At 52.9% G+C, this 22103-nt stretch overlaps 1 protein-coding gene across 5 annotated transcripts in view; it reads right to left on the reverse strand.

The window, feature by feature from the left end:
- Window positions 1–22103, reverse strand: part of UBOX5 (U-box domain containing 5) — a 30219-nt gene that overhangs the window by 7522 nt on the left and 594 nt on the right. Inside the window, exons 2-6 of one of the 5 annotated variants that reach the window (XM_025200692.1) lie at window positions 20573–20806; window positions 19231–19327; window positions 17083–18280; window positions 11223–11384; window positions 9684–9852 (exon numbers count right to left, since the gene is read on the reverse strand). In XM_025200692.1, coding sequence (XP_025056477.1) covers window positions 9684–9852; window positions 11223–11384; window positions 17083–18280; window positions 19231–19284 — 1583 coding nt within the window. In that variant the 5' untranslated portion in view covers window positions 19285–19327; window positions 20573–20806. Of the gene's footprint in view, window positions 1–8907; window positions 9853–11222; window positions 11385–17082; window positions 18281–19230; window positions 19328–20572; window positions 21187–22103 lie in introns of those variants that run through there. The other 4 variants (XM_025200693.1, XM_006020892.3, XM_025200694.1 and 1 more) reach the window with 4 other exon arrangements.

Below are 22103 nucleotides of genomic sequence, written 5' to 3' on the forward strand. Positions count from 1 at the left end.
CTCTACACGCGGCTGGAGCGTGAGCGCCGCTCAGACACGAACGAGCCGCGCCAGCTCGTGCCCTCCTGGCTGACGGGGGCTGGCCGGCCGGCAGCCTGGCTGCAGCAGGAGCTCTGCCAGGAGCAGCGCTGCCCGCTGGTGCTGCACGCGAGCGCCCCCCTCTCTGGAGCTCCCCCAGAGACACGAATGCCACCTCCATTCCCAGGAGCCCCCTCCCCAGCCCACCTGTCTGCTCCAGGGCTGGCGGCCGCCTTGGCGTGATGCCTGTCGTGACCACAGGCTGGATGCGACTCGTGGTGGGTCCCCAGTGCTTTCTGGGGCACGCAAGTGCTGCTGCCCTGAGGGCTTTTTGCATCTGATCTGACCCTCATTTCCCTCTAGCCGGGCTGGCCAGCTTCTAGGCAGCTGGAGGAGGGGGCTGCACGCTGCATACGGCCCCTGGGCCCTGCTTCTGCGCCCCCACCAATGCCCCAAACTAGCCCTTCCAGCTGGTGCAACTTTGACAGCCCAGCACCTGCTCCTGTCTGCCCATGCCTGGGAGGGTTGTGCATGGTGGGGAGGGTCCCAGGGACTCCCCACCCTGCCCTTGGGTACTGCACACGGTGTGGGATACAGTATACACTCCTGCTGGCCCACTGGATTACAAGGCGGGGGGTCCAGGGTTATAGGTGCTGGTCCCCTAGGGCCGCAGGCATCCCAGCCACCCCCTGCTGCATGCAGGGGCCGAGGTGCTCCAGCTGCAGCACGGGCTGGACGTGGCCTCCCCCCATCCTCACTGCTCCAGTGCCAGGCCCGGCGGTCGGCCAGGAGGTCTGCTTAGCCGGTGCCCGAGCTAGGCACGGTGACCACTGAAGCAGGCGCTGTGCAGTGTTTTTTGCCGAGTGACCAAGCAGCACGAGGCCATCGCCTGCCTTGCTGAGCTCAAGTGGCTCTAATCGGGGGCCGGACGGAGATGTGGGAATGCTTGGACATTGCAATGACCTGCCCTCAGCCCTGCCGCCTCCTGGGGTAGCAATTCAAAGGCCCTGGCAGCGTTAGCTTGATGTGCAGCTGGCAGCCCATGGCCAGGCTGTTTTCAATGCACACTGGGCTCCATTTCACAGATCGGGGAAACTGAGGCATGGAGGAGCTGAAGCCCCACATTCTTCAGCAGGGTGCTGTGTACGCCACGGGGTGTGGACACAGCTCGGAGCGGCGGGGCACTCACCTAGGGGCCATTCAAGACCCCACGTGGCTGCCGAGCTCTTTGCAAGGAGCTGGTGCAGCCTGGGGAAGGCTGAGGCTTTGACTCAGGAAGGGCTGGGGACGCCGCGCTCCTGGTAACTCAGTCCCAAGAGCCCAGAGGAGCTGGGCTGGGGCGCACTTGTCCAGCCCCGGGCAATGCCAAGGACCACCAGTGGCAAAGCTGGACAAAGAAATGTGGACATCCTGACTTGAAGAGGCTTCGCTCTTGGCGATAAACCGCACGCTCCGACTTGCACGAGGTGGGCTGGGGATTGCGTACGTGCTCCATGTGCTGGCCTGCCGGGGGATGCAGGGATAATGGTGCATGGATACAAGGAGCAGTGGATGCTCTTAAGCCCCAAGCTAGGCACTATCAACTCAACGGTGTATCCTCCGCTCAAATCCTGCCTCCCCGCGCACAGCTTGGCGAGTTCAGCGCTCGGCCCATGTCGAACCACCAGAGGAGACAGCAAAAGAAAAATTAAAAAAAATATGGAGATAGGTGGCATCAAAAGAAAAACTTTTATGTGAACACAACTCAAAGCCGACGCTAAATTGGACCACGCCATTACGCGCTCATGCCCCGTCTCTTCCCTTGACTGTATCTTAAAATGACGTTAGCCAGAGCTGATCTGCATGCCAATGACTCTGTGTGTGGAATGATAACGTGGGAATATAAGATTAAAATGTAATTACGCTCTTTAAAGTCAAGGAAGGTTAATACGCTGTTTTCCGAGCGAGCGGCGAAGGACTCGCAGCCGCGACGCGGCATCACTTAATGGAATCAAGCAGAAGATCAGTCAGGGAGCGACGGGGGAGCAGGAGGGGGATGAAACATAAAAGGCAAAAAGGCCGGGACGTGGGCTGAGACATGCCAGGTCAGACAAGGGAATCAAAGGGCGGTTGATCTCCGCCGGCCCATTCCTTCTGCGCAGGAAAAGCACTGGCTCGCGCCTTCTCCCCGGACTAGGACAACGTAGATGCTACCTGTAGGACCCAGAGCAAAGCCAAGATCCAACAGCCAGGCCCTCGCACGAGCCACCGTCACCTGCTTTGGTGGAAGAGGCAAGGGAGTCCCTCTCCCGCGGCCCAGTATGGGAAAGCATCCAGGCAGCTCCCGGTTTCCCGAAGCCAAAGGGTTTATTCCCTGTCCAGAAGGCCCTGCTGCAGCGACCCGTCTGCCCATGCTGCTGCTCTCACGCTGGCCCCAGGAGAGTCTGGGGCACGCTTGCTTGCACGCTAGGCTGTGGCAGTGAGCTGGTGTAGCTGCAGCACGGTCGGGCTGGGCCGCAGCCCCCGCGCGGTTTGCACAGGACCCGTCGGGCAACATCAGCAGGGGAAGAGGGTGGGGGTCAGTGAAGTTTGAGGCGATTGCCAGTTCCCAGTGCCCGTCATAGCCGCTGGTCCCAGAGTCCAAAGAACATCCCGGCCCTATGCCACGCACCGCAGCCACCGAGCACCCAACAGCTCCCCTGACCAACGGGTTTGGGCACCTCAGTCCCGAAGGAGCTTTGGAAGTCTTCTCCGCTACCTAAGGCTGCAGGGGGCCATAGCAATGTCACGCGACAGTCTTCACCCCAGCTGCTTGGGTTTGGGACTTGCTCCAGGCGGCAGCGACAGAGCCCACCTCCAGCAGGGCCCGAGCTCGGGAGCCGGCGCCTGCCTCTGCCGCAGGCCTCGCACGCGCGTCTCGCTCAGGGCACTTGCTTGTTTGCAGATGTTTTCGAGGCTCTTCTCGCCCCAGAGGGGCCCTTTGTTAGCGCTGATCATGGAAAGATATGCAAGGCGCCAGGCGAGCACGTGGCTGCATCTCATCGCAGAGTTAGTCGCGAAGGAGGCTTTTGGGGCTGACGAACCCCTCGGGGCTGGGCCGGAGCAGGCAGTCACTTGGCTCTATCAGCGCGGCTGTCTCAGTGCTGCACAGCGCGCAGCTGGGAATCGCGGCATCCATCAGGCAGAGGAGCAGCGAAGGGGTGCTAGCATCATAGAGAAGCAGGTCTGGACGGGACCTAGGGAGGTCACTTAGTTTAACCCCCTGCTTGAGACGGGATCAGACTTACTCAACCCGCCATTGTCTAACCTCCTACTAACCCTACACAACCGGCTCTCGTTACCCGGCTGCAAGGCACGGCACCTGAACCTGCCACAGGGAAAGCAGGAGGACCACGGCAGCCAAGGTCCGGCAGCTGCTGTAAAAGGGCGTTCATATATGCTCAAGAGATCCTGGGGAGGAAAGCAAAACCCCTATCGTCTGCTCCAGTTTGACCATGGGGTAAAACTCCTTCCTGACCCCAAATGTGGCGATTGGTCTGACCCTGAGCAGGGGGGCAAGAGCCTCAAGCCAGGGACCTCCAGGTTTTAGCCCCAGCACAGCCCAGGAGCAAACCCCAGCCTCAGCTGCATCCAACACCCAGTGCCCTGAAGAAGAAGGCAAAAAATAAAATAAAATAAAATAAAATCCTGACACATGTAGCCGCAGAAGGGGGGTCATTTCCTTCTTGGCCCCATGCAGCAACCAGCAAAGCCCAGAAACCTGGGAAATACCCACAGCGTAGCAAAGATGCACCTAGTCTCGGATCATCCTTGCCCAACGAACCTATCCTGGTAAGAAGATCTGCAGGGAGCTAGGCACTTACCTCCCACATGGACATGCTTAGTGAGCCCTGCAGGTCCTTGTACAAGATAGCTGCTCCACTCCGATGTGGACACACAGCGTGTTTGTCCCCTGGTAAGCCTGGCGCAGACCCTTACAGACTGACTCGGGTGCATCGGACTCAAATCCCGTGCAGTTATCCCAGGAACAGTCCAGGGTACGACTAAACCAGCGCAAGTCGCGCTCGCGCCGCCCGTCTGCTTCCACCCAAGAGCGGACATTTGTGGAAGCCGAACAGGCCGCTGTCTTCTCTTGCCAGCTCGGGGTGGGAGGCTGTAACAGTGTCACTGGGAGTCACAGAGAGCGAGCTGTGTGCCGGCTCCAACCCCAGTGTAATCTGTACTGGTGTACGCAACGGATGGACCAGTGCACGCCATCTGGTCCCCTCCCCAGCATGTGCTGGTTGCCTCCGGGGGTCAACATCGTCATCCTTGAAACCAGGGGCCAAGTACTGGCTCTGGACCACACCTGGATTATCTTTAGTCTCCAGCCATCAGCCTAATGCATCCTACTGCACAGGAACACCTCTTCTGCCCATGGGCTTTTATTTATACGGATGAAACCCGCTCTAGTCGTACAGCCTGACAGCTAGCAATGCTCACTTTAGCTCTGCTCTTCCTGACCTCAAAGGCACAGCTTTCCATGCTGGTCAGGCCTTTTGTAAGCTTGGCTTATTCCTACTATCCATTTTCTGTTGGGGTGGGGGTTCATCCCGTTAGTGCTATGTCCTATTAGTTTTTTCCCCCTTTGCCTTGGGTAGAGATTCCTGAAAGACTCAGCCCCTGACACCGAGAAAGTCCTGGCCATCTTGCTCCTCACATGCGTGGCCCCTTGCTCCCCAGTCCAGCCCGCTTTGTGAATTGGCTCCCTTAGCTCGTCCACATTTGCACCTTCTGCAATCACCCTGTTCCACTTAAACGAAATCAATTTGCGATTGCTCGATCCAAGGTTATTTTCTACACCCGGCGCTTAATACAATCACAGAGCTGAGAAGGATCTTAAAGGCCACCTGGGCCAGCGGATGTCAAGCTTTAATTTAGTCTCCCGGTTGTTGCCAGCTCTTTGCTTTCACTCTTTTTTTTTTTTTGCTATGGAAAAAAATAGCAGGGCAATTCTTCATTTCCAAGGACCTCAGAAAGGGCAGAGTCGGGCAGTATGGGTTTTGTCACTATGGATGCCTCTTTGAACGGTCTGGGCTGATCTTGTGAATCACGTACAGGTGCTTGCACACCTAACAGTGCTGATATTATGCGGCACCCTTAAAAGGCTCTCCCAGCACCCTGGTTGGGACTCTCCGATGAAATGCACAGCTGGAGGAGGCACGATTTCTGAACCATCACAGACAACGGCCTATCCAGGCCCTGCTTGAAAACCTCCTAAGACGCAGACTGCTTCTCTCTAGGGAGCTTGCTACGTCCCAAAGCCAGATCCAAAGTAGCATCAGGTTGTGTTGGTTCAGAGACCCCTTCAGCCAGAAGCCAGCTCGCCGTCACATCTGGAAACGTCCAAACCCTCCTGTTATTCCACAGGCTTTGCGCACACGCGACGGCCCCGAGACAAGAGACAGGAGGTGACAGACACGGCCAGGGAAGCACAAGGCGACTGAGCAAGAGTGGTCCCCAGAACAGGGAGGGGTCTGAGGCATTTCAGCATCTCACTTCATCCCAATTTACCCACTGAGACCCAATCTAACAGGAGATTGCTACTGATCCTTTGGCCTTTATTAGCACTACTGTAGCCCATGGAGGGGAGCAGGCCATGATGGACTGCAGTATGATTAACTGGCTAAGGGAAAAGCAGCTTTCAAATCTGTTTTTTCACCCAGGTTCAAGCAGAACCTAAACAGGGTCCTGGTAAATGGTATCATTGCAGAGAAACCCCACGCTGAGCACCGCAGCAATGGGGAAACCAACCCTCCCTGGGAAATGCCTATGGAGAAAAGCTCTCCAACAGCTGTGGAGCCCAGGCCTTGCAGTACAGATGAGGAAGAGACACATCCCCAGGAGATGGGCAAAGGCATCCCATCTCCTTGCATGCTTCTTGGGTGCTGGGGAATGCCAGTTCAGACAGGTTCAACTCTCAGCTTGGGGAGCGGGTTTTCAGAAGCTGCATCTTGACCATATGCCATCAGCTTTCCTGCTTGAAGGTCATATCAAAGTGGCACCATCGACTTGAAAGAGAGCTATTTTCAGCAAATAGAGTATTTATTGGCGTACCATACCCATACCCCTCCCACTAGCTGTCAAAGCTGGGGGGCCTGTCTTAAGTCACAAAGCTGATTTCTGCACTGGAAGGAGGGCACGGGGGTGCTGGGATGGGAGCCGGGGCCTGGCTCCCTCCCAGCTGCATGGAGGAGAGGTGGAGACAACGGCTTAGCCAAAAGTTAGAGGTTTAACCCTGTCACGGCCACTGCTGAATTGACAGCAGCTTTTGGCTCTGGGCAAGTCAATTCAGCAGCAACTGCGATGGGGTTAAACTTCTAGGTTTTGGCTGAGTAGGAAGGGGAGGGCGGGACGTTGATGGGCAGACTGTGCCCTTGCTCCACGTGGCCAGGATTCAGCCAGGCCTCTGGGAAAATCTTGTTGTGCTCTATCCTAGCACAGCGCGTCTCTTCTTTGGAAGCAGGGGGTATGTAAGCAAACGCAGTAAGAGTTAGGATGAGCCCCCCACACCCCACCTTTCATTTGAATACCACACTGATCAGCAATGCGATGTAGGAACAGTTAGACGCAGTGTTTAAAGCCACACTGGGCTATTGCAGATCAAAGAAAGCCCCAGGTTGCTATCATCTATTTGGAAAAAACCCCCCCAGCAGCTTTCCATTTGCTTTCTGAAATGTGATGTGTGGGTTACCTCTCCCGTCTGGATCAGCAGCGACTGCTGGCTAGATGGCTGCCTCCCAGACAGCCACAGCTGCAGGAAGGCAGGCCTCCCGTACGATACACAGCCGTGGGGCTCTGTAGCTATAAAGCAGGTTATGTTGCCAAATGCAAGACCCATGCTACCTTTTAATGGGACTAATGCTCCTTAAATTGGCCGAGTCTTTGCAATACTGACGAAGACTCCAGGTACTTTGGAGCAGGTCTGAGATGCTTTGTTCGGTCACCCTGATCTAACCGAGGACAGGAGTTAAACAATCAATTGGAGAGTACGTGCTGCCCGCTCTGGAGACCCAAGGGCTCATCTGACACTCCAGTCCCCTCCTCCCAGAACCCAAAGGAAAGGCACCGAGCTTCAAAGCCACGAGCCTGGTTTTTCACGTGCGTGGCACCGGTATTTCAATAGAAGCTGGAGGCCTTTTGTTCATAAACCGAGTGCTCCTTCCCTGGAAATGCTGAGATGCCATAAATGCAGAATCCTACAAGTCCGTGTCCTTTTCCAAGCAGGGTCCCACTGTAAAATACCTGAGGGAAGGAGCATGAGCTAGTGATCATGAGCATGCATGCATGGGGAGTTTAAGGGGGGGAAGAGGGAGAGAACAGGAGTACAAGCTCCTGGATTTTCCCCCCCAGATGTGCCAACAATTGGAAGGGACCGAACAAACTACGCAGCACTCAGTTCTTGGAAAAAGCCTCCAATGGCTCTCTGGGCATTCATTTTAATCCCTCACCCACATAACTCCACCCCATTGTGTGCCCGCGTTGCCAAGAAGGCTAATGGCATCCTGGGCTGCACTGGTAGGAGTGTTGCCAGCAGATCAAGGGAAGTGATTCTTCCCCTCTGTTCTACAGTAGTGAAGGCCACATATGGAGTCCTGCGGCTAGTTTTGGGCCCCCCACTACAGAAAGGATGTGGACACATTTGAGAGAGTCCAGTGGGGGGCAATGAAAATGGTTCAGGGGCTGGGGCACACGGCATACAAGGAGAAGCTGAGAGAACTGAGCTTTATTAGTCTGGAGAAGAGAAGACCGAGGGGGATTGAAGAGCAGCCTTCACCTCCCTGCAGGGGGGTGCAAAGAGGATGGAGCTGGGCTGGTCTCAGTGGGCGCAGATGACAGAAAGAGCAATGGGCTCAAACTGCAGCAAGGGAAGTTCAGGTTGGATATGAGGAAAAACTCTCACTAGGAGGGTGGTGAAGCACTGGAACAGGTTACCCAGAGAGGTGGTGGCATCTCCATCCTTGGAGGTTTTTAAGGCCCGGCTCAACAAAGCCCTGGCTGGGATGATCTCGTCATCCTGCTTTGAGCAGGCGGTTGGACTAGATGACCTCCTGAGGTCCCTTCCCCAGAGAAAAAGCAGACAAACATTGGAATTTGCACACGCTGCGTCTTTGCACTGGATTCCCAGCCCAAGATGCTGGACCCTGCAGAAATCTATAGGACAGGCCTGGGCACGAGCAAGTCCGTGAAATATCAGCCAGTCCCACAAAAAGCTAAATGTATCCCTGTGCCGTTCCCCTGCGCTCGGAGGAGCTACAGGCAGTAAGTCTGCGCCAGTGCGCACCATTTCTGCGGCACAGATTTTCCAGAGGTGACACTGAGTCAGAGCGGCAGTTTTCCAGGACGCCTTCGTAACATTTGGGGCTGGATGAGCTGCCGTTTGGCTTGAGCTCAGCTTCATTAAGCTCCAGAGAAGTGGAAAGGAAGAGGTGCTCATCCTGGAAGCGCTAAGAGAGATGAGCTTCCAGGAGATCTGGGCTGGAGGAGGTGTGAATGGTGAGTCACTGCTGGATGGGTGAAACACAGACCCCTTCAGATACTGCAGACTGAGCAGAAGGTTTGCTGCCTCTGAACTGAGAGCAGTTTGGAAGTGCGTTTTGCATATACTGGTCCTGTGTCATTCACTACTTTCAACAGTGCCCAGAGGTCTGAACACCCAGGTCACATTTTCTCATAGGGATCGTGCCAATTCTGACCTTGTGTCAACGCAAACTGGGAACAAGTCCACTGAAGTCCCCCATGCCCCTCCCTTTAAAATACAGGACTATTCCTTTGTTGGACCTGGCTGTCTTCTTCACCTTTGCTCTGAGCAAGAATTCATTAGGGAGACGCGCAGAGAAGCCAATCACAAAGCAGAGAGAAAGAGACTTTAACCATAATTTTATTAAGGCTTAAATGTCTATCAGCAGGACGGGAGCTGGTCCAGTCGTACGACATAAACAGAGTGACGCTGTGTGTAATGCAATGGCTTTTCTACACCGTTCGCATGAGCAGAATGAGATCATTGCCAGTTACTTAATGCACTAACCACGTTCCCCTCTTCGCTGCCTACTGGTCTCCAGAATGGGTGACCTATGGGCTCTTCATGTAGCTGGGAGACTGCCGGGCACGGTGGGGCAGGGGTAGGGAGAAGGGGAGAAGTTGGGTAGTTCGCGTGCTCTCAACCACAAGGACTTCCGCTAGTCCATGACGGAACGGCAGCTTGTCAAATACTTTAAATGGTTTTAAATCACAGGGAAGCTAGACACACAGTCCGAAAGGCACCTATGCTAAGCACTGAGCCGCTGGAATGGTGAGAGATGGATGGCGCATGACTGGGTGGAGGTCAGGACCATATAAATACATTTTCCTTGTTAAAGAAGCTATGGCTTAAGTATCCTTGTAATCGCTTAGCTCCTGTGTGATGCCCTAACCCCCCACTACTCTGTGAGCGTAAGAAGACCAGGTCCGCTTCGGATTACGGGCGACCATCTGGCAAGCTCTTTAAAGGACCGCATCCTTGGACTGATCGAGAGAGGCAAGTGGAAGAGCAGCGGCTCTTGATCTCTCCCTCCGAGCCATCCCGGGGGCTCTCCAGCCACAACCTTTCGATAGCCACGGAGAGGAGCTAGAAGTGGACCCTCAGCACATCGTGGGTGGCCACTGACCTTTTGCAATTCATGCACAGTATCGATAAGGACTTCTGCTTCTCGGCTAAGCACGGACGACACATGAGGTGGCCGCAGGGAAGCTGGTAGACGGGCTCTGTTTTGAAGTAAGCGGAAAATGTTTTACCGCAGGAAGCGCAGGCGTGGACTTGGCTGCTCCTGTCGTGCTCTGGAAAGCAGAGAGAAGAAAGAGCTCCGTCAACACAAGCTGGGCGAGGTTACAGCATCACCTGCAAACCCATGCCTAGCTCAAACTCTGGCACCAGATGTTCGTCACAGGGCCTGACCCCGAGAAGAATGAACACCCACCACTCCTACCATGCTCATTTTGAGCACTTGCAGCTCGCAGTAGCTCAGGCTGGTCCCTGTTTTCTTTGAACCAGTTGAATAGCTTTAAGCACCCACCTCCCGCTTCCAAGGACCATAGCATGGAAAGGGCTGGAGCACACTGAAGTTTGGCACCACCAGAATTTAACTGAAGAGCAAAAACTAGCAAGTGGCTTTTCTCTTTAGCAGGATTCAAGTCTCTGTCCCCTTTGCCCAACCAGGGACTGAACTATGGACCCCTTTCTCCAAGCTCTGCAGATGTTACCAGCTGCACTGCGCGAACATACGCACTTTGAATTCTCGTCACCTAACAGCTATGAAGGTCTGTCCAGATACCACTGCAAGAGCCATGACTTTGGAGGTGCGGTAAAACGTTACGAGCACAATGCTCCTGGGAAAAAGCAGCTCAGAGCTACGCATGCTGAAAGGAAGCTGCAAAACCAAGTGCCCTTTGAGGAGGCAAAGCTGGCTGCAGGGTATTTTTGTGACCCAGAAACAGTAACAGAAAACTCCCAAGTCCTCTGTGCTCATGACAAAGTGCACCTGCTTGAGAACCAGGACACCCACTCCGCCACAGCCTTCCCATGTGACCTTGAGTGAGTCCCTTCAGTGATGGGTACAAAGCACCGGTGACTCGAGAAGGGACAAGCTAGGGCTAACTTCAGTCTTGCCAGCAAGGGTAGCGAAGACGCAGCACGGACTTCCAGGGTGGCTGGGCAAGCCCGCGGAGGGCTGTGAGCATGCACTGCGGATGCTAGTCCATGCTGACATCTGCACTGATGTGCCTGGCGGCTCACTACTCCTGCTAGCCAGGCTGAAGCGCATGCGGATATTTTAATCCATGCTGCAAGCAGACCTGTGCCTGTCGTGCATAAATACCTTTACGGCTCTCAGTGCCCAAGATGCTCATTGGTAAAACGGGTATAAACAATAGCTTCCTGCCTTGCAAGAGGTACGGGGAGTATTAAGGACAGCGAGGTGCTCAAATGCTATAGCATGAAAGTACCTTAAGCAGATGCTATTAAGGCTCTTTGGGGGAAGCCCCTGCTGCGGAAATTCAGACGCCCATCATTTTTTAGCTCAGCAGAGGAGAAACGGCAGACCAGGCACTGCCCAGCACAGCCCGCGGTTCCTGTTCAGTTCGCACAGGGCCACAGGCTACTCTTCTACCCTCCCCTCCGTGATGCCCAAGCTCCCCTGGCCACTCCTTACCTGGGGCAGTACTTGTAGTCCACGAAGTACTGCAGCTCCCCTCGCTATGGGGCTGCTGGTGGCCCTTTATTAACCTGGCTGTGAAGGAAGGCATGGAGCTGAGGGCAGAGCTCAAGGCAGCATCCAAGCTTTGTGACAGTTTCTGTTCGTGGGAGACTGGATCTGCAAAGAGAGGCACAGGGGCTGGGAAGAGACTAAGTATGTGCTGCTTTGCCGTGGATCTTCTTCACTGAACGCCCCGGCAGAAGTGCTCCCAGCTCCCTTCCCAACAGTGTCTGAGATCCCTCAGCATAAAAGGGCCTTGAAAATCGAACGTGCTTTGTGGAGGTCATAGCATTTAGGGGTGAGAGCTCTGCTCTGCTGCTGCACTAATTCAGTGATGGACTGGACAAGGTCTTCCCCCTCCCCTCACCTCGTCTTCTCCATACGTAGACGGGGGAGAATGAGCCCTCACTTATGCAGGGCAAAATGCTTTGAGATCTGTGGAAGAGCAGCCCAAATATACTTGCTGTGTGTTACATTGCTGCAGATCAAGGGAACTGAGCGCTGAAATCTCACTCAGTTATCGCTCCAATCTGGCATGTGCCTAGGTGTTTTGGAGGATCTGGGTCTCAAAACGCCAGCCGGCATGGACAGCTCAGTAAGATCAGGGCTCACTATGCAATAGGATTCAGGCACCTCACTCCATTAGCCCCTCTTGAAAACCCCAGCCCTTCTCCCTCTGCCCTTGCACGTCCTATTCAGTTCAAGCAGGGGAAGCCAGGACCGGTCAGGTCCAATTTCTGGCCCTGGAGCACTAGCTCAGAGCTCTCACGCTCGGCCTCTCAGGCAGACGCAGATCGTTCATGCCAAAACAAAGCCCCATTGTCATTTGAGGACCATTGGCGGTCACACTACTGGTTACCACTTTCTTTCAGAAACAAGCATGCATCTGAATTTAGGGACCAAGCTAGAAAGGAGCGATTCCATCACTGGAAACGTTGGGCTCTTTTGCAGCATAGAGTGTTTTTTCACTCGACCTGCTCCTGAAGACCATAAACAAAGAAACTGGGTACTAAAAATTAAAGCAATGAAGGCCAGGTAAGTATGGAAGATATGGGACTATGCCATTCAGCACAGGGAAAGTCTTTTAACTTGTCTAGGTATAAAACAGAACGTAAATGGGGGTCTTGGTGATACAAGTAAGTAAGTGCTACTGAGATACAAGAACCTAAAGATACAAAATCTGTAGGTTTGGCGGCAATAAAAATAACTATCGACTCATCGACCAATGAGCCCTGAACTCGCAGTTCAGGCTCAAAACCTGCAGCTGTAATTCACCTTTAGCATGTTCAGGTCCCTGCCCCAGACAGACCTGGTGTGTGTCATTTGTTGCCCAAACCTTGGTGATTTGAAACGAAACCTTTACACAATGCGGAAATGAAAATTCAGCTCACCTCTGAAGACACAATCTTCTGTCCAGCAGGCATTGGTGAGCTGTGTATTCACACTGCAACGAGTTCCTGCATTTTACTGCCTCAGATTCTCTCTCTCTCTTCCCCCCCCCGCCCCACACCATGTATTCAGCTTAAATTTTTCTATTTTTCTGAGGGATTACTAAATGACTTAGTAACTATACTGAGCAACTAGCCAGTTTTTCCCCAACGTTTTTAGGCTCAAGACACCCCTCCATAATTATCCCTGATTTTAACAGCACCGCAGTTGAGAACTGCTGGCAGACTACATTTGAACAGAAAATGGTTTCACAGTGCGTTTAGGACTTTCTCCCGAGCCCATCTGTTGATATAATAAAAGGAGGGATAAATTTAAAAGGTTTTGGCAACAGCCCTGAGATCTGAAACGAGAAGAAAAAGCCGATACCACTTCAAAGGAAGTGCAGAGTTCCTTTGAGGATCCCTTTGGTTGCAAAGAGGATGGAGCTGGACTGGTTTCAGTGGGGCGGATGACAGAACAAGGAGCAACGGGCACAGGCTGCAGCAAGGGAAGTTGAGTTTGGATATTAGGAAAAACTCTCTCACTAGGACAGGGGTGAAGTACTGGAACAGGTTACCCAGAGAAGTGGGGGGATCTCCATCCTTGAAGGTTTTGAAGACCAAAGCCTTGGCTGGGATGAACTAGTTGGCCAACGTAGGCAGGGAGGCGAGGGGGAAGAAAGGGGGTTGTGCTGAACACAGATCGGGTGTGGGGGCCGGGGCAGAGTCTTATCTTCCATGGCACAGGCTCACTCGGGGGCTGCAGGCTCCCCACCTCATCCTCACTCACCCTCTGCTGCATTAACCCTCTCACAGCTGCCACCCCTTCTTACATTGCTGTGGAGCCCAGAAACATCCACTGCCTTTGGCAGCTCCCAACGTGCAAACAAACCAGTGCTGCAGGACGTCGGCAATGCTGCTGCCTCATTTGGCGCATGTTAACTTTACAGGGAACTCGCTCCAGGTCCGATCGTAAACCTACGACTGGAGATAGGATGTGGCAAGCTACCTCCTTCTACCCAGGTAAGAAAAAATAAGCCAGGCCGATATCGGTTATGGAGTGAGGATTTGCAGCGGTTCTGAACCGGGTGTTTCTCCAGGCTGCCTTGGCACGGGGAACTGCCCCACGTGCTTCTGTTCTCTGGAGGGGCCTGCCGAGCGGGTCTGGGAAGTCCTGTGGCAGAAAAGGGTGCTCCTGCCTGAGCTAGGTTCATCCCACTTCAGCTCTTCAGGAGCTTGATGGAAACAGGCATGTGGAGAGCAGCGCTCCTGAAAGGGTCTCATGGCACCCAGTTGAGAACCACTGTCAGCAGGAAAGATGTGGTGCGAGAAGTAACCCTATGCCAGTAAGAACAGGCAGAGGCAGAGCTATCTGGGGATTAATACACTTAAGACACAAATGAGGAAGAAAAATTGCCAGGAGAAAAAAAAAATACTTTAAGTCAAGGACAAAGCAAAAGTCAAGAACGCCACCACCCCTTGTGAGCCAGGTGAGGCTGAATGAAGTAAGTCCTTGTCAGAGACTTGGAGAGTAGGAGCCACCAGTCTTCAGGAAAGGAGGGTGCCTTTATCTCATGTATCACGCTCAGCCCCCAAGCCATCCCCGCTCTCCCAGCAGGGAACTCTGCTCAGAAGTCAAAGAGAGGACTTGAAAAACCACTGTACTGAGACCTGTCGGGAGTGTCACCTATGCCTAATGCACCAGTGATACCCCCGAGGAGCTACGGTCCAGGGGAGCCAGGAGACCGACTACAACACCGTGACTATATCTCGGGCAGAGAGCCTGACACCGTGGCTGCTTCCCATTGCTCTCTCTGGACACTCGCTTGGGTTTGTGCACAGAGCAAGTGAGACGGCTTCTCCATCAGAAACAACCTCTCTTCCTTAAATCGCCAGCAGCCCCTTGTGTAAAGCGCTATCCCTTAGCCTTTGCTAAAGCTTGACAGACATCCTGCGTGCTCTTTCTACTGGCTATTAGATCTGAACGTCCCTGGCAGGGGCCTCATCGATGGAATTCATGTCAGACCAACCTGATTGCCTTTTATGATCAGGTCACAAAGGCCATGGATGCAGGTGTCACGGTGGATGTAGTCTTTCTGGACTTCAGCAAGGCCTTTGACACCGTCTCTCACCCCATCCTAATTAATAAACTAGGCGACTGTGGCATAGATGCCTACACAGTCAGATGGATTGCAGATTGGCTGAAGGGTCGCACTCAGAGGGTGGTGGTGGATGGATCATACTCGACTTGGGGGGAGGTGGGTAGTGGAGTCCCCCAGGGCTCGGTCCTGGGGCCTGCGCTGTTCAATTTCTTCATCAGCGATCTTGATGTTGGGGTGGAAAGCAACCTGTTTAAATTCGCTGATGACACCAAAATTTGCGGGGAGGTGAGCACGCTAGCAGGGAGAGAGAGATTGCAGAAGGATCTGGATAGGTTACAGGGGTGGGCAAACAGGAACAGGATGTGTTTCAGTACGGACAAGTGCAGGGTGCTGCACTTGGGTAGTAGGAACCAGCAGCACACTTATACGATGGGGAACTCCCTACTTGAGAGCACGGAGGCGGAAAGGGATCTTGGTGTCATTATTGACTCCAAGATGAACATGGGCCGACAATGCGAGGTCATGGTTGGCAGGGCTAACCGGACCTTGTCGTGCATCCACAGGTGCATCTCGAGTAGAGCCAGGGAGGTGATCCTCCCCCTCTGTGCGACGCTGGTCAGGCCGCAGCTGGAGTATTGTGTCCAGTTCTGTGCGCCCCATTTCAGGAGGGATGTGGACAACATGGAGAGGGTCCAGAGGAGGGCCACCCGCATGATCCGGGGACAACAGGGCAGACCCTACAGTGAGAGACTGCGGGACCTGAACCTATTCAGCCTCCACAAGAGAAGGCTGAGGGGGGACCTGGTGACCGTCTATAAACTCACTAGGGGGAACCAGAAGGGTTTGGGGGAGACGCTGTTTCCCCTAGCCCCCGCTGGCATAACAAGGAGTAATGGGCACAAGTTGATGGAGAGGAGGTACAGATTGGACATCCGAAAAAACTACTTCACAGTTAGGGCGGCTAGGAGCTGGAACCAACTTCCAAGGGAGGTGGTGCTGGCCCCTACCCTGGGGGTCTTTAAGAAGAGGCTGGATGCCTACCTGGCTGGACTCATTTGAGTCCCGTTTTTGTTTTTAGGGTTTTTTGTTGTTCTCCCGCCCTGGCGGGGGGTCGGGCTAGAAGATCTATTAGGTCCCTTCCGACCCTAAAACTATGAAACTATGAATTCAGATTAGCGTTGTTGACCACGATACGAGGACTGTCCTTAAGCTGTGCTAGGGTAAACGCCAATCTTCCAAGCCAGAAAACACCACGTAAGGTTAGGACCACTGGAAACATAATGAGAAATAGGAGCCCAACTGCTGTCACAGAATCATAGGAAATTAGGGTTGGAAGGGACCTCAGGAGGTTAGATCTAGTCCAGCCCCCTGCTTGTTCCATCCCCAACTATATGAGCCCAGCCAAGGCTTTATCTAGCTGGGTCTTAAACCTTTTCAAGGATGGAGACTCCACCACCTCTCCAGAAGCCTGTCCCAGTGCTTTACTACCCTCGTCATGTGAAAGTTCTTCCTAATATCCAACCTCAACTTCCCTTGCTGCAACCGGAGCCCACTGCTCCTTGTGCTGCCATCTGCCACCACTGAGAGCAGTCCAGCTCCATCCTCTTTGGACCCCCTGCAGGGAGGTGAAGGCTGCTATTTAATCCCCCTCGGTCTTCTCTTCTCCAAACCAAATAAGCCCAGATCCCTCAGCCTCGCCTCACCTGTATGAGCAGCCCCTGCATGCTTCTACTAACCAGCTCACCCAAGGCAGCTAAGATTTCACCCTTCTTATCCCCATTCTGGGTGAGTGGCTTGTGTCTAGGCTAGTAAACCTGCAACCTGTTGGAAAATTACTGTGGCAAGGGATGTTCTTCCAGCCTGACAAAGTTTGCCAATGAGACCTGAAAAGGATGGGGAGGAAGGAAAAGCAGACCCAAGGTAGGGGAGGAAATCAAGCGATGGGAACTAATTACAGTCCCAAACAGGGGTTTGTATAAGGTCAAGGGGAGACCAGTGAGCTTTGGCACTGGAAAAAAAAAGCAATGCAGAAGTGGTTGTAGATAACGTTTAAAGGATAACTATGTTGGGGATGGGAAGAAGAGAGATCGGACGCAGATGAGACGGTAAAATCCTTTCAGAAGCATTTAACAAAATACACAAGCTCACAAAAAGGCCCCCGGTTCTGGAGTAGAAAGCTGCAGGACTCAGGAGGGCTAAGGAAAACCACGCTTGGGAAGATGCATGCGACTGGTCCTGGAAGGTCAGGGGAGCTGAGAGACGCAGGGAATTAGGGATGCAAGATACCTGTTGAACAGTCCATCTGGGCCGAGTGCGAGTCGCTCTCAGTTTTCATTTTTTTCGCACTGCTCTCTGAGGTAGACGTGACTAGTAAGTTTGCAGTAGAAAAATAGGAAGGTTCCAGGCGGCTGCCGTCATGGGGACTTTGCTCCATACAGTCCATTTTCCTTTTCAGAGAAGATATCGTGAGGGAAGAAGGTGCAACCATTTCAGAGTCCTGCGCCCTGCCGAGAAGGTTGGTGCCCGGGATGCTGTGCTGCAGGAGGAAGTGGTCTATCCTTGCCTTCAGCGTCGGGTGAGGCAGAGGCTGGGAGTGCTGGCTAAAGGCGACTCCCGTGAAGGGGTCGCTGGGCACCCTCCCCCAGGAGGCCTCGCTCCGGTTGCATTTCTCCAAGGTGCTCTGGTCGATCACCTTGCCCGAGGGCAGCAGCATGGGGAAAGGCATTATCTCCAGAGTGATGGGGTCCAGGAACTCTTCAGGGATATCCTGAATAACATCAACCAGCTTCCGGAGAGTCTGCTGCTCGCTGTCAGCATTGCTAAAGGGCACACAGTCACTTTCCATTGGCGTCCACGGCTCCGGCTTTATGCCGCCAAAGTCCTGAGCGTGGCACCCAGAAGCCACTTGGAACACACCGTCGACCAACTCTGGGGGGCACGACTTGGCTGGCTGGCCCCAGACCTCCAGCCTCTTAATGCAAGGCAGGCCACCTCCCGCTACGTGGGTGATACAAATCTTTAAGTGCGATACGTTGCTGAGTGAGGCTGGGCCTTTATTCCACAGGTCTTGAGATGCAGATCCTGGGTAGGAGAAGCCAGCTTCCATCTGATGGAAGGGAGGCCTCAGCTTGAAGCCTCTGTGGCTGAAAGTCACTCTGCTTTGATTTTTGAGCACAGCCTTCCCCACCAGGGTGAACACGTCTTTATCTGACACCGGCTGACCGGCCAGAGGCGAGAACTGACCCTCGGGGCTGTTCCCAGAGGTCTTATTGGCTGAGGTAGACGTGTAAATATCGAGCCCAGTGAAGGTCTGGTAGCCTCCCGACGAGATATCTATGTTAATCCTGCAGATCTCTATGTTGAAGGGAAAGGAGATGGTGATGTGGACCGGAGGTTTGATAAAATATTCGCTGCGAAAGCCCCGGTTTCTCCTCGCCAGGTCTTCAGAGATGAGGTTCTCCACTTCATATCCGTCGGCAGAAATCTGCGTGACGAAAGAAAGCAGAAATTGGACTCGATCCGAACCCAGAGAAGAAGGCGGCGTAGCCAGCAGTCACCCAGTCTTTGCCAGACAAGATGTAAGTAAAGGATGAAATGACTGGCCAGGGAGGTTAAAACCCAAGCGTGGGTTCTGATCTCTGGCTCTCATGAATTGCCCAGTTGTTCCTGTATGGCTACTTGGGAATAGTGGGCTGTGCCTGTCCACCTGGGGAAGTGGGCTGTTAGAACAGTGCATTAAAGGGAACATGAGAAACCAATGGCAGGTACCTATTGCAGAGGATTCAGGATGTTGCCTCAGCAGAAATACAAAGAGGCCAACATCAGGACTAAGAGGAGAGGCAAAGCCAATAGATTTCACAGGATTTACTGGCCTTATGCTTGGAAGCACAGCCCAGCATGCATGGGAAGCATCCTCAACTATGAGACTGCATGCCTTTCAGCACAGTGACTCGCTGCATCTCCTTCTGAAATGCTCCCAAAGGGAAACTTAGGCGTCTGCCAAGGAATCTCACCATGGAGCCTGGTGAGCTGCAGTACCTGCAGTTTCTTACACCACATATGCATGGCAGCAGAAAAAGCCACTACCCCACCTCCCCCCCTTGCTCAAACCAAGTACCAAGTAGGTAGCTCTCTCCCATGGCTCCCAAGCCTAATCTAACCAAGACCAATCTGGCTGTTTCCACCCAATGCCAGAGCGCACACTCATTTCCTCAAGCCCAGGAAACACTGGGAGCTTATACACAAGCAGCAAGGCTGCTCCGACGCACTAATTAGTTAAAATGCCCCCACCACCATTTGTAAAGCACAGGGATGCTGATACACGAGATGCTTCAAGTGCTTTAATTGGAGTGGCTCTAAGAGCCACTGTAATTAAAGCACCCCCCCAACTCCCAGAGCACATGTATAAATGCCCGCTATGCCTTTTTACTTTACCTTGTTGCAGTGAATCCTTGGCTTGAACTGTGGGAGGCAGGCATTTATGACCATCTTGGCAGTTTGAGAGCGGTCAGCTTCCAAGTGTCCGAATCAGCTGGGAAACAAAAAAGTGAAAAAAGGTGGAAGTCAGTGAACAGTGAACGAGAGGAGGTACTTGTGTGAACAATCCTGAGTGACAGGAGATCTCCAGGTCTGCTAAAAAAAATGGAGTTCAGAGTCAAGTGAATAAGGCTGTTCACAACCCACAAGACCCAATAACCGGCTGTGGGGGCTGCGGGTGAAGACAGGAGATCAAGTTATAATTCACCTGAGATTTGATGGACATACAAGTATTTCACGTGAAAAAATTCAGCATCTGCAAGCAGGCTGGCAAGTTGATTTTCAGCCTTATGAAAGGGGAGCACAGCCAGGTAATTACAGGAAGAGTCTTGGGACCTCAATCCTGTCCTGCTATCCACTCAACCTAAAGGAGATTTTCCGGAGGCACGAATAGGAACCGCTGCCTCCCTCCTGCAGCCTGCTTCCTCATTCTGCCTTTGAAAATGTTTTCCCACCAAGTCACAACCTGTTCTGTGCCCATCTGCAGAGGGAGCATGGCCTAACGGTGAGGGCATCAGTCTTGGAATACACCGGGCTTCTACTCTGGTCTCTACCACAACTTACTGCACAACCTCGAGAAAAACCATGTCACCTCTCTGTGCCCATTGCCTCTTCCAGCCTGTGCCTGCCTTGCTTATTGAGACTCCACATCGTCCTGGAGGTGGAAACTTGTGTTTGGACAGCACTCAGTGCAATGGGGCCTCAATCTCAAACACAACCTCCTGGGCTTCTTGCCATGCACGCAGTTTGTGGTGTACAGGGGTACAGCAAGGACCAATGTTTTCAAAGCGCTTTGAGATCTTCAAATGAAAGAGACCCCTGAATGCAAAATTAATAATCATTATACAAGATCGCCTAAGTTACTTAAGGAAGCACTGGAGCTCAGGATGTCAGCAACATTTTGAACAGCGACTAGAGATAACTATTTTGAAAACAAGTCAGATGAGCATATCTCTCCATCCAGATAACTACATGCAGGCCAGTGAGACCTGATTCTTTAAAAAAAAATACTACTCTCTGCAAAGAAGAGACTTAACCTCTTAAACTGGCCTTGGTGCTTAGAGCTATCTCGTAAATCACAAAACCTGCTGCTTCCATCAAGAACAAAGAGCACTTGAAATGATCTTCAATTGAGGTATTAGTTCAGCCAAAAGGAAATTGGAAATCCTGGGGGCACTTTGTCCTGGACAATGGGGCCGGAAAACAAAAAGGCAGGTTAGCAGATGAAGTTTTACTGTACCTGTCTATGGAAGTCAGAAATGGTGATTCAAGGGCCCAATTCAACCGGGGGTTGAAGGAGGGGTGGATCTCAATCACTTCCTGAAAGAGCCGAGCTTGGAAGTTCGGCTACGCCGATGCCTGCCTGGTTGTTTCCCAAATCAGATGCTCTCATGAAAGCAATGCTCAATGTCGCACTGCATCCAGGTAAGCAAAAAGAGGCATTTTCAAGGTTGCGCAGCTGCAAACTGGACATCTGTTTAACACAACATTAAGTATGCAATTATCTACAGCTCACTGCTGGAGGTGCCGTCTCCAGACCGGAAACGGATGCCCCGATGGCCTGATTGTTAAAGGTCTCGCGAAACTTTTGGCCCGCAACCCCTCTCTGGCCACAACCAGTACCAGATAACTCGGAGGTAAATGCAATTCACACTGTAGCTGAGAATTAAGTTACCATCTGCTCATGAAGGAATTTTCTTTCTGTCCCTAGGCATGGGCTAGTTAGCTTATTTTCCAAATTCCTCTCTCTTCAATATACTCTCTTGATCCTAGCTCAGGAGGATATCCACCGCGAGAGCATGCCTAATTCTCCTAGGAAATCTACCACGCTCTTGGCCTCCACCAGATCTTGTGGAGACTAGCTGCAAAATCACGACAGGTGAAAGCATCCTGGTGAATTGGCAGACTTTCAAGATACCTGTTCTCTTGTTGGGGTGCGATGAGAAGGCAGAAAGTATATGCTTCATGTCTCTCATCTCTCTGTGGGAGGTTGCTCCCCTCTTATCCCCCCGCAAACTGCCTCCATCTGCGCTCATGCATATTTGACTGGAGAGAGGCTGTGGATAGGCCGAGACCCCTGCCCATCACGCTGATCAACAAGGTCTCATTGTTTTCTCATTCCCTTGTGCGTGTCTGTAACCATGGCATCCTCTTGCTCAAAGACTGTAAGCTCTTTGGGGCAGGGCTTGCCTTTCTGGTGTGCACCCAACAACAAGCTCCGGGTTCATGCCTAGATCCCCAGGTATTATGACAGCACAATAAAGACAGCAAGGTCCCTCCTCCACCTCTGAGCTCCCTGCTGTTTTGTGTACACCTGTTCAACACTTTGGGATCCCAACAGGGAGAGGAGAGGGGGGAGGACTCAAACTAGGTGCTACTGTACTGTAATCATCCCGCACCGTACTGTTAACAAGGTACCGTATAGTCATTAATAACCTCTGCTGGAAAGATTTCTGGTCAAGACACAAAAGTGTGCTTCAGGCTAGTTTTGCAGAAGAGGTGCAACATGAGGAATAACATGCTTCAGTGAAAGGCAATTTAGTCCTCTCTTGTGCTAGGACAGAGGTGCTTAACCCCTGGCCCGTGGGCCAGATCCAGCCCGTGGGGGTCCCTAGAGGTCTGGAAATTTGGTGGCAGGGGAGCAGTGGCAGAATTGTTGCTCCCTATGGGCATCATGGGGGCTGGATAATGTGACCCTGCACTCCCAACCATACCAATTTACAGCCAAATCCCAGCTGACATGCCAGCTCGTGCTCAGGGACCGGCTCTGT

Source organism: Alligator sinensis, unplaced genomic scaffold, assembly GCF_000455745.1.
Source record: "Alligator sinensis unplaced genomic scaffold, ASM45574v1 scaffold12_1, whole genome shotgun sequence".
NCBI classification, from domain to species: Eukaryota; Metazoa; Chordata; order Crocodylia; family Alligatoridae; genus Alligator; species Alligator sinensis.